The 12,246-nt window shown below is 33.2% G+C and overlaps 2 protein-coding genes across 2 annotated transcripts; one reads left to right on the top strand and one right to left on the bottom strand.

Moving 5' to 3' along the window:
* The first annotated feature begins 3,259 nt into the window (after positions 1–3,259).
* LOC127247688 (ras-related protein YPT3) lies at positions 3,260–6,784 on the top strand. The gene is made up of 3 exons (XM_051269655.1): positions 3,260–3,706; positions 6,021–6,473; positions 6,572–6,784. The coding sequence occupies exons 1-2, from the start codon at positions 3,486–3,488 to the stop codon at positions 6,454–6,456; spliced, it is 657 nt and encodes a 218-aa protein (XP_051125612.1). The 5' UTR covers positions 3,260–3,485; the 3' UTR covers positions 6,457–6,473; positions 6,572–6,784.
* A 95-nt stretch (positions 6,785–6,879) lies between these two features.
* Positions 6,880–11,784, bottom strand: LOC127247687 (chaperone protein dnaJ C76, chloroplastic). The gene is made up of 9 exons (XM_051269654.1): positions 11,381–11,784; positions 10,218–10,346; positions 10,010–10,139; positions 9,209–9,329; positions 8,547–8,628; positions 8,239–8,292; positions 7,926–7,964; positions 7,474–7,579; positions 6,880–7,210 (listed from the first exon to the last, which is right to left on the bottom strand). The coding sequence occupies exons 1-9, from the start codon at positions 11,600–11,602 to the stop codon at positions 7,083–7,085; spliced, it is 1,011 nt and encodes a 336-aa protein (XP_051125611.1). The 5' UTR covers positions 11,603–11,784; the 3' UTR covers positions 6,880–7,082.
* Between the last annotated feature and the right edge of the window lie 462 nt (positions 11,785–12,246).

Genomic DNA, 12,246 nt, shown 5'->3' with positions numbered 1-12,246 from the left:
CTAAAAAATTTTAATTTGAAATACAAACTAATTGTTGTGGTTTGGATGAAATAATGACGATCAATAGTTGTGATTTGGATGAAGTGATGATTACCAATGAGTAAGAATGATAGGAGGGAAGAAAATTTTTAATAATATTTTAAAATTATGATTTTTATTAAGAATGTTTCAACTAGTTATGAAATGGAATAAATTTTTAAAAAATATGTAAAGTAAAAATTAGGGTTTGTTCGTATAACATTTCTAAATAGAACGATTCTATGTAAATATTATTAACATATATAATATACATATATTAATATAATATTTATTTTATTTTTCACAAAAAATCAACAATTAACAAAAAAACATAAAATTATATTTTATATTATCAATATAATTATTTATATTTAATAAAACCATTTACATCTAAAAAATAGAAATTAAATAGTAAACAATATTTTAAATAGATATTAGATATTAAAGATTAAATAAACTCAATTTCAAACTTTGAGCATATAATGTGGGGTTCACCTCTTGAGAAATTTACTTTTGAGCTTCTTTTATGTAAGATTAGTACTCAATTTACTAGATAATAATAATATTATTTTTTATTGTCTTACCAAAAAAAAAATGAATAAATATATATGAGACGAAAGGAGTATATATTTTTAAATATAGCTTGAAAATATAGTATGTAATGTAAAAAGTGTTAAGTATTTTGAAGATAAATTTGAGAATATTTTTAAGACTTTGGTAAATGCAAATATCACGTGTATCACATGTTCTATTTTTAGTTCGAATTCATCACCTTATAGCTCTAATTGTTAACTTTCATAACAAATTCATATTTTTCTAGAGTATACAAATTTTAAACTCATAAATCACGGCCACAAGTTCATCTCTTGTAATATTGTTGAAGAGTTTTAAACTCATAATTCTGTAAAATTGAACCTGAGTCACTGGCTCCATACAGAAATGACAACTATTTGACCTAAAGACAAGTCAATTTATGGGTGTTAACTGTTATTGCTAACATATTGTAGTGAATCTTATGCTATTCAATCCTAATCTTGTTGGCCTTTCCAAAGCAATTTATGTGTGTTTGAAACTTTGAATTCGAGCTAAAGACTATTAGTAAGTTCTTGATGTTGTTATTTGTATGCTACAAGTTGGGATGGTTGGAGTGTAATAGAATCTTCTAGGTCTCCAAAAATATTTTAAAATTTAATAGATTGAAGGAGGTTGGAAACTCAATCGGTCCCAAAAGAGGTCCAATGCCTCCGAATTTTTTGCACAGCGGAAATATGAAACCATCGGCGGCGACACAGTTTTACAACGTGTGGTTGTCTCGTAATTATAACAGTGTGTGTTCGTGCACATATCGATGGCTGACTAAGTGCATAAAGCAAAACAAGACACAAAGTTTGTTTACTCTGTTCGATTTTTCAACCTACGTTTGAAGGATTCCAATCCAAGAGTCTTAATAAACCAAACACTTGGTTTACACCATATTAGACACCATACAAAATTACCCAACCTATCTTCTATCCAAACTCTATTTAGTTTTTACAAAATCTCTATGATTGGCTATTACTACGCCGTAACAACTCCAGCAGACCGGCCAAACTAAAAATAGGTTGTATACCGAATGGTTATCTCCTTCGGCTTCGACTCTAAAAATTCTTCTTCTCGTCTTCAAACCTCTATAGATGAGCTTTCCTAACACGCTAATAGGTGGAGAGGAAAACACTTCAAGTTCTGGTTGCTTACCTACGAAAACAAACATACATACATATAAAAAAAATACTGCACACAAAAGACAAAGTTGACTGTATGCAGTCTTTGGGGCAGCAGAGACAAGGCATAAATGCCTTTCAAGACGAGTGGAGTACGCAAGTATCATCTCCTACATGTCTTCTATATGGGGCAAGTTGATTTGTCCCAAAGCATTAAATATCCAGCATGATTGACCTGTCCAAAGGTGGTAACTCGGCCACAGTACTTGTCTGTGCTGCAGATTTTCTAAAGTGTGTTAAACAACCGCTGCAACAACACCTGGAGTCTTGCTTATGCTCTAAAATTAGAAGAATGAACATAAATATCAAAGTAACGGAGGAGCATTATTTAGTCAAAGTTATTTATTATTTTTTTATTTCAAAATCTCTACCATTATGGAGATAATATTTTTTTACATTTAATCATTTAAGTATTGTTCAAGCATTTCCATTATGGAATTAGCTGAGGAAAACAATTTAGAAATCGAATTGGTGTTATAACTTTAGGTTTCTAACCAAAATTAATGAAAAAATCTGATCAGAGCAAGATGTATTGGTGTGTGTGGTTTTTTTTTTTTTAATGAGAAAAACACACATGTGTCTTTAAAAAGATTAATATATTAAATATATTTATTATTTTTATATTATCTAAATAATTTTTCATATTTAATATTTCTAAAGTGTGATTTTTATTTTAAAACTTTTTCAAAAAAAAATGAAGGGAGTCTTTTTTAATTAACATATAAAAAATAATCAGATAATACGTATTAGATTAGCTGAAAGTATATACTGACAATGATATTTTATACTTATTTTGTATAAATAAATATAAATATTTTTTGTATCAATTTTATTATTAGTTTATTTATTGTATTTACATGGAGTATTATTATATTGAATGTATTAACACAATAGCTTATGCTTAACATTCAAAATTGTAAAAGCAACATGTTAAAAACACATAAAATTATTCATTTACTTCTAATTATACATCTATCCAAAATTCTATAGTACTTCATATCAAAATCATTTATTTATTTATTTTAACATTATAACATAATTTCAAATTTGATATCAAATTTATTGCACCAAAAATTTCTCTAAATCCATGGGAAGAACCAAATCAAGGTTGTGCTGATGTCAAAATAAAAAACAAAACATGTTTTTATTAGCGCTATTTATAATAAAAATACGCGACATGTGAAGGTGAAGTATATTTTATATGTTTTAAAATCAACTGTTACATGTATTATATTTATATTATATTAATATAAATAATATACTATCGATAATATTTGCTCTCTGGTGGTTGGAGACAATGCTAAATTTAAATTGCCCTCATTATACTAAATCGTTATATATTTGGCTATTGATTACCAAATGATACACAAGAAATAGAGTAGATGGAATCTGATGTACCTAAAAATTCTAAAAAGTGCAATTTTAAAAAAAAAAAAAAAAAAACGATCGCAAAACAGGCAATCCCAAAACGACGCCGTTTTCCCCTTTGCCGAAATCCCCGACAGAGGTCTCCCGTCTCTCCAGGCCACTTCACTGCCGAATTCCAATATCACACACCACACCAGAATTCCCATTCCCATTTCCACTTCAAATTCTCCTTTTTGCAAAGTCAGCACCATTATCATCGATTCATTTCCCACTTTACCACCACTCACTCCCCAATCCCTTCCTAATCCTCCCACCAATCAATAATTCGCGGAGGCGGAGATGGCCGGGTACAGGGCGGAGGACGAGTACGATTATCTCTTCAAGCTCGTGCTAATAGGCGATTCCGGCGTTGGTAAATCCAATCTTCTATCCAGGTTTACCAAGAACGAGTTCAATCTCGAGTCCAAGTCCACAATAGGAGTTGAATTTGCCACCAGAAGCCTTACCATCGACGGAAAAGTCATCAAGGCTCAGATTTGGGACACCGCCGGCCAGGAAAGGTTAGCTCTCCTTTTTCTTCGCTAATCATGCTTCGGTTGCTCATATGCGATTTCTATCTTCCTTGTTTTCGCACTCGTGCGGCAGATGTTGTGATGCTGGAACTGGGGTTTCTGCTTTGCAGTTTTGATTATGGTTTTTTGTTGAAGATTACTTCGTCTTATTAAGTGGTTAGAGTTGATCCATATAATTTTGCTATCTTTCCTTTCAACTCTTATGTTCTTCCCTCCATTGCCTTTCCTCGAAAAACAATCATCATATGTATGTCCCAAGGATCTACGCTTGTCAATGGTGTTCTTAGGTTTGAATCCAATGGAATTCACAAGTTTGAAATCTTAGCATCGAAATCTTTAGGACAATGGATTTGAAACATTGAAATTCCGAGCTATTTTAGGGTTCCTTTAATTATTTTAAATTTTTTTTGTGGCCTTTGAGTTGGGAATATTGAAATTAGGTTGACAAGTTCTGTAATCTACTATTTGATTGTATATTAGATATGATGTACATTTAATTCAAAGTTGAAATTGCAAAGCAATCATAAGACTGCATTCTTTCCATTTTGATGAATTGAGTTTCAAAATTAGCTATAAAGTCAGGGAATTTAAATTTTGTATACCCCAATGTATGGTGGTAGGGCTTATTTACATTTGTATCGAATTTAGGGAAGGTTTGTATTACACACTGGTTTTTTAATGGTTTTTGGTTATTCACGGAATCGACATCTAAATTCAATTCACTGAACTCGTTGATCTAACCCATTGCATCAGTAGATTTATCTTCTTGGATTTGATGATCTGTCTTTCCAATGGTTGACCTCAAGTGTGCTGCTGTTTGTGTATTTGCACTTGACCTTAGTTTGTTGTGACAAAATTGGTCGATCTTATAAGTGCCCGGATCTAAGTTTTACCATTTCATATCTTGTTTATTTCTGTGGTGTTGAAGTTAGTGTACTTTTTGGATTGTGATATAAATAATGCACAAATTGTGTTGCTTTGCTTCTTTTGTGTGTATATTGATAATAGCTCATATAATGATTAAATGCATGATAATGTTTAGGTTTATAAGAATATAGATGATGTGGATTTGTGTGTTCATCTGATAATATGTTTTGTTTTGTTTTGTTTTTTTAAATAATATTTTTTTTGGAAATAAAAAAATTTTATTTCTAAAAATGTGTAGCCACAGTAGTTAGTAAACTGAATAGACAGAAAATAAAATAAGCATACCCATGATTGTTAAACCATGTAATGATTAAGGATTTGTTCTTCCAACTATTTTTTTTTCGAGACTCAATTCCCAATTTATATAGTATTTATCATCTCTAAAAAAAATTAACATTCAATATAAAATATTATTTTTATTTTAGTTATACAATTTCTTATACATCTCATAAAAAAGTATACCTCAAACCAAAATACAAAACAAACAAATCCTAAGTTTTAACTATTTTTATCTATACAATAGTGTTAACTTACTTTTTCTGTTTATTTTGAATTTTCTTTATTCCTAGTCTCAAGAAAAAAAATACCCAAAGTATTTATTATGCTTTTCAAACCCCTCTCCACGGGGGGTTTCCTGGGAGTGTTTGTTTGGTATTTTTAAGACAAATGTGTGTATTTAATAAGTAGATATATATTTTTCACATGGGGCAATTTGCTCTATTTTTAGCAATTATTTTCATGTTCAGTTTGCAACTAAACAAAACCCATGTATCTCAGTCTGCATCCAAATTGTCGATGCATTACATGATTTCAGCCATAAGTATATGCTTGAATTATTTGAATATTACTCAATTAAAACTCAGCCCATGCTCAGAAATTATTGGTACACAATTGGGGACATCACAGTATCCTAAATCAGTGACTTTGAAGTCCGAAAATAGGTGTGATGTTGGTTGGATGTTCCTTCTAGGTAATGACACTATGGTCTCATTATCCTAATCTTAGTAGAATCATCGTCTCTTAAGCAACCATGAGCCCTATCATGGTTGGAAATGGTTGAGCGTGCGACCTTACTTGAGTGCTGTCATTGCATGCTTATAGTGCTATGGCACTCACCATATGCACCATTGTCAAGGCAGAGTTCCTAAACATGCCAATCATGATACTGTTAGATTTTCCATGTTTTACCCCCTCTTTTATACATATTAGTATCCACATGAATTGGATAGATTCGAATGTAAACCCCAATTCGTTAATTGTATACAGACATATATACAACTATTATTCATCCTCAATGTAAACTTGACTGATCATATTTAAATCTCTCGCTTGGTGTTTAACTGATCATTGCTGATTTTTTTTTTTTGTTTCACAGGTACCGTGCCATTACTAGTGCTTACTATCGAGGAGCTGTTGGCGCATTGCTTGTATATGACGTGACACGGCGTGCTACATTTGAGAATGTATTGAGATGGCTCAAGGAGTTGAGGGATCATACCGATCCAAGCATTGTGGTCATGCTCATTGGCAACAAATCAGATCTCAGACATCTCGTGGCTGTGTCAACTGAGGATGGCAGAGAATTGGCTGAACGTGAGTCTCTCTACTTCATGGAGACGTCTGCTCTGGAAGCAACAAATGTTGATAATGCCTTCAGTGAAGTCCTCACTCAAATTCACCAAATCCTGAGCAGAAAGGCGGTTGAAGCCACTGACGACAATGCTGCTTCCTCTGTTTTGCCTAAGGGGGAGACAATTAACCTCAAAGATGAGACATCTATTTGGAAGAAATTCAGTTGCTGCTCAAGCTAGATCGACAATCGTTGAGGGTAAGTATTCCAATGTGTTTGTTTTCATTCATGGCCGGTCTGTCGCCTCCGTTTGTTATACCATTTATCTTTTGGTTCTTTTCTTGCATCCTCTGTAGTTCATAGGGGCAAGCTTGGATGCACAGAACCTGAAAATATGGGAAAGAGGTATTTTCATGCCAACGCCGTAGATGTGAGAAAACAGTGTGTTATTACTGGTAAGCCTATACGATGTTATGCCTTAAAGATGCATTTGGAACATGGCATGATTTGGGAATTCTTGTGTATTGAAAACCTTTTCAAGGTATAATGTCTACAAGAATTTATATTCATTCATGTGTGTTATTTTGTCCAAACTCCCATACTTGCTGAATACTCACCTCACATGGTATGTTCAATAAAATCTTATCATATCCGCAACTAAAGCAAAATTTAAAACTATAGCTGGCTGCCCTTTACTGTTTGTTACTCAATTAAGAATTTTATAAGAATCTTTTGTTCTTGTCTGAATATTATTACAATAAGAATCTTCTGTTCTTGCCTGAGAATATTAGAGGTCTGCTTCATGTCTCACTTTGACAATAGTACTATGTTGTTATATACAGTTGTGTTATGATAAGATCAAACACTCTAGCCTGTGTTAGAGATTGTTTCTGGAAGTTTGAAGGTGGGGCGTTTGTCGACGCCCTTCCTAGAATACTCTCTCCATCTCCGAGCAGCAGCAGCAGCTCGGGCAGCCCTCTCCTTCACTTCTTTCTCTACAACCCCAAAGAAAAGAATATAGCCGAAGCACATAGGACATAAGAAAGCCCGAAAAATAAAAGAAAGCCTTAGCTGATGTATACAGTTAAGGATCAATGTAATCATTAACAATCCGAGGCTAAAACTAATGAATTTATCAGTATCAAAACCTATCAAACCGAATTTGCGCATTTACGTTTCTAAGTGTTATGAGTTTTTTAGCGGCATTAAAGAAAATGATAGTCAACCTGAAGTTGTCAATGCATGAAGTTTGATTTACCTGTGGATTTGTTTTCATTATTCTTGGATTGTCCCCAAAGGTTGTTCCAAACAGCTTCATATTTTTCTGTGCCCTTTTGCTTCATCATACTTACTCTAGCTTGCTCCTGTGACATTGGAAGATTGATTTATGTAAGAGTAATCCTTACCACTTAAAACCTTAAATTGACAGGAAAATTGAACCCCAGATAACGGTAATGATAGTGTGTAAGTTTCAGGATAGTATCATAAAGGACATAGAGGAGTAAGGACCAGCAACTGTTAGCACAAAATGATGTATGGAAACTAAAAGGGAAGTGTTTAGAATCTTAACTGTTGATAAGGTTACAAGTGTGAGGCTTTAAAAAATGCCCTTGGATTTTTTGTTTGGATTTTTGAATAATAATTTTTGATATAAATAGGTATTTGATGCAATGTTTTGGAGATTTGTAATATAATATAAAATGATATTACCAAGACTTTTGCTTGTCTTTTTTCCCATCGAGTGCTTGCCTGCACCAAGTAAAAGCAATCAGAATTGCAACATGAAGTTCCAAAAACGAAGCAAATGAATTGATAAAGAAAAAGAAAAAAAGAAAAGAAAAAAAAGCCATATAAAATTTTCTGATCATCACATGTTCTTAATCACAGAAGCATGAACAACACCAATGATCAATGGGGTTGTTCTTCTTGTTTGTCTTTTGCTCTATCAAACCTTTCAAATCCATTTCCCATTTTTAGACCTACCCGAACTAATGCTACAAATCAATTGAGCATAAGGACTCACCATCCGAAATACATCAACAGATCCGGAGCCCATGCCGGCGAGCATCAATCCAACCTGAAGTTCAGTATGAAATTATACTAAATTACCCATCTGAAAAAGACAAATCTAAGACATAAGGTATGGAAAATTGTTTTCACAAGGCCAAGGAAGATCAAACATGGTTCATGCTAAGTTATCAGAGCATCATTGAACCACTTCATATGGTAAGATTGATAAAGAAATATTCAATAATCTCAGTAGAATGGTAAATCAATGTCTGCGAAGTTCCAAGTAAATGAGAGAAATCAGAAAGGGATTCATATTCTTACATTTACCCTCTCCACTCTTCGCATTTCATCTTCAAGCAAAGATAACTGAGCAGCAGAAGTCCAGTGAATACAATCAACTGGGCTGCATCGAAAAGATGCAGTTATGCAACCATAAAAATCGAGTCATGTTCAACATAAATTTCATATTATACATATGCCAGAAAAATTCAATTTATATAAGCAATAACTAGACATTACTAGATTAAAGACATGTTCACAAGCACTATACAATATTTTCCTCTCACTCAGCTTATATAACGAATCCACAGCTATTACTTGTTCATACTCATTAATTACTTAATAACTATATATGTAAATGGATAATCGAACAAGTAAACGAGCAGTTCTTAAATTGTTTATTTATTGACACCTCTAGTGTTTCTGTCTTTCCATCTAAACACAAAATTATTAGCTGATTAACAAAAATCCTGAGAACTAGCACAGCATCGGTCTACACTCTCCTGCTCGTCCGCAGATTTTATTACCAATCCTGGCCTGGTTTTCCAATAGTGATGTTAAAATCATAACAACATTGCCTAGAATTGGTACCTTGATTTAAAACTATTGAACCAAATGAATGACACAATTATTATCTACTTTTATGATAACTCGTGCCCAAACATTTAAGTACACAATTGGATGACGGAGGAGTATTAGCTTACCAGCTCTCAATTGCTTGCTGAATTTTATTCGGGATTCCAGATTGGCTGTAAACTCTGGCTCTTCCGTATTCTTCCTCGATGCCAAAGACATCAGAGCAAACATTTGCACAGTTCTTGCAACCTACACATTAAAAAGGGAAGACAGATATTATTAGTCAGTATAACATTCCTCTTCAACAATTGGATGCACTGCTTGACCCATAGAAAATATTATACATATGTATATACAAAAACTAGTGCATTTTTTAAGCCTGTAAAATGATAAAACCAGTAAAAAATTATCAGGCATGTGTATCATCACCATCTAAGACTTTATCCATTTTATGGTTTCCGTATGTGAGTTTGGTTCTCCTTTTCATTTTCCATTTATGTTTGGTCGTGTTTTCAAGACACCACAGTCACTATTACTATACAAAAACTTATCTTTTTCCCCCCAAAACACATCACATAAAATGCATAATTTTCATTTACACCTTAAATATTTTCTATTCAAAATATCATATATATCGAACACTTACTTCAATATCATAAACGTATGAACAATGCAGAAGCAAAAGTTTAAACTCACTTTTCATTGACTTACCTCTCTGGGTTGCTGTCATACCACTTTTACAATTGATGTGTTTTCTAAAGTAAAAACTAATCTATTATGATCTCAAACAGTTAAAATTAAATCATTATGATTTTAACTAATGTGTTTTCGAACCAACACCACAAGCACTCATGTGTTAAGCATGATTTCAAGAGCTCAAGCACAATTGAAAAGCCAAAATTCTGCAGAACCAAGAAACTCAAACATACCTATGCAGCTGAATTCATCAACAAATACGTGATCCTTAGGGCTAGAATCATCTAGAAAAGGATTGATTCCAGTCAAAGCATAGCCATGAATTTCATCATAAATCATCCGTTGCAGGGGATCGCTGAGAACCTAAATAGAGAAAAAGTCACTTGGTAGTACAATGAAATCACCCAATATTTAGTTAGTGCCGGAGTTTATTGAACTCACTGCATAAACTTCATTTATAAACATGCAGAAATTAGTTGTCTCCGGATCGTCACCACTCAAGTCTGGATGGCAAGCTTTCATGCAATTATAATAGGCTTTCTTTATCTGCTTTGGTGTGGCATCAGGAAGCTGACAGACAACAAACGTTTTGAATATCAAATGATAAAAACAGGTAAAATCCTTTCGCTGTCTTAAATAAGTTGCCACCTTAGTATTCACCAAGTAAATGTAGAGCCCAGTAGTAAATCATGAAACATTGGGGAAAAAGAAAAATTAGAGGATGATTTTTGTCATTGTTTGTTACATGATGGCTCGATGGTACAGCACAATTTCCACTCACCAACAAGAACATTACATATATATGTATATCATTTATAGGATTCACGCAAGCATACATTTACATATTTGCATGCTGGATCGCTATTTCCATGCACTTTAAGAACCGTAGTGAGCAAATTCATATAGATTCTAAATTACTATTGATGGAAAATAGAAGATAGCATTCCAACTACAGGATATGAGATCTACTCTTATCTTTCAATCGAGTTCTTAAAAATAGTACACTTCCTTCTATAGCATAACTTCAGCAATTCATATCCTTGATTTTCTTCCAAGTCCAATAATCTAGATCATAAATTTGCAAGTTTGCAGCAATGCTTACAATCTCTCACATGGACACCGAGTCTAATTTGTCGAATTCCGTTTTTTGGAATTAAGAAAGCTCACTACTCAATCAATCCTTAGCAATACAATAAGCAATTAACCATCACAACCTATACAGTTTAACCGGAGGTTTATGCCCATTCCACGGGTGTCGAAATCAAGAAACTCTTCCTTCGATCAAGAACACTCGAATGGAACTATTAATCTCCTATATGACAATCAAGATCAATCTTTCCCCAGCAATAAGTTCCTTAGCAATAAGTTCCTTACACCAAGTTCATCAAATTTCATCAAGTCCAACTTTCACTATTCTTCGCCAAAAATGTCTTAACATACCAAAATTCCCATCACACAAAAACTTTCTTCCAAGCTCCATAAACACACCGAGCCTTAAGCAACAACAACAAACAGATTATCTAACGATGTCAGTAGTATATCTAAAAGCAACAAAACATAGAATTGGACGAGTGCCGATAAAGTAAAACGATTTTCCACATTACCAGACCCAATACAGCATAATAATCATCTGCAACTTCTTCCCGCGATGCAGCAGAATCCTGAGATGCAGCTCTTATTCTTCTCAGATGTTTCTTTCTCCCACAATGACTGCTCCTCCACCAATTACCAACTAAATTGGGGCATTCGTATCTTGGGCGGAGACTGTACCGAGAGTTTTGGAATTTGAGAATATGGGTGGAAACCGGCGACATCAATTGAGCCATCACATCGATCACCACGGGGAACGCAAGAAATGGAAATGTTATCAGTTATCACACTGCTTTGTTCAAATCAAGACACACTCTCTCAGTCTCACAGCATACGAAAACCTGAAAAATATCAGTACTTAGTAGAAACAGAGGATATTTTGATTAAGAAACAATGACGGGAATTCGAAATTGAATTTATGCGGAGGGAGAATTTTTTGGGTAGGAAAATGGGGGCCATTTGTTTGGGAAAGAATCGGGGGATATTTTGCTTCATGCTCGCCTTCATGGTGTGACGTGACTGAGCTCTCACTTCTATTCTGTAGGGCTGTCGTGTCGATATTCTCGTTTTCTATTACATTCGTTCAACCAGTACCGTTTTCGATACGAGAAAGAGTATTTTTAATCACAAAATATAATATTATTGAATTAAAATCTTAAATAAAAAAAATTAAAATTAAAATCAAACAAACTATTTATGTTCTTGCATAGTTACTTTTTATTATTTAAATTTTAAAAAAATATATTTTTACAAAAATATCAAATTAAATATTATTCTATCTTTCTCTAAATTTTCTTATGAAGTTTTGGTTTTGAATTTTGATTTTAAATAGTAAAATTTTGAATTAAAATAGTTGTTTGATGTGATATATATATATATG

Source organism: Andrographis paniculata, unplaced genomic scaffold (assembly GCF_009805555.1).
Source record: "Andrographis paniculata isolate CXL003 unplaced genomic scaffold, ASM980555v1 Contig32END, whole genome shotgun sequence".
Taxonomy (NCBI): Eukaryota; Viridiplantae; Streptophyta; class Magnoliopsida; order Lamiales; family Acanthaceae; genus Andrographis; species Andrographis paniculata.
The sequence above is the reverse complement of the archived record's forward strand: the minus strand, read 5'-3'. Positions and strand labels throughout refer to the sequence as shown.

Excerpts from the sequence above, each read along its gene's own strand:
- LOC127247688 (XM_051269655.1), top strand. The coding sequence starts at position 3,486 with ATGGCCGGGTACAGGGCGGAGGACGAGTACGATTATCTCTTCAAGCTC. Across the intron at positions 3,707-6,020 it reads GACACCGCCGGCCAGGAAAG|GTACCGTGCCATTACTAGTG; the intron begins GTTAGCTCTCCT and ends TTTGTTTCACAG.
- LOC127247687 (XM_051269654.1), bottom strand. The coding sequence starts at position 11,602 with ATGGCTCAATTGATGTCGCCGGTTTCCACCCATATTCTCAAATTCCAA. Across the intron at positions 8,629-9,208 it reads CAGCAAGCAATTGAGAGCTG|CCCAGTTGATTGTATTCACT; the intron begins GTAAGCTAATAC and ends TTTTCGATGCAG. Across the intron at positions 7,965-8,238 it reads CTGTTGATGTATTTCGGATG|GCAAGCACTCGATGGGAAAA; the intron begins GTGAGTCCTTAT and ends TACTTGGTGCAG.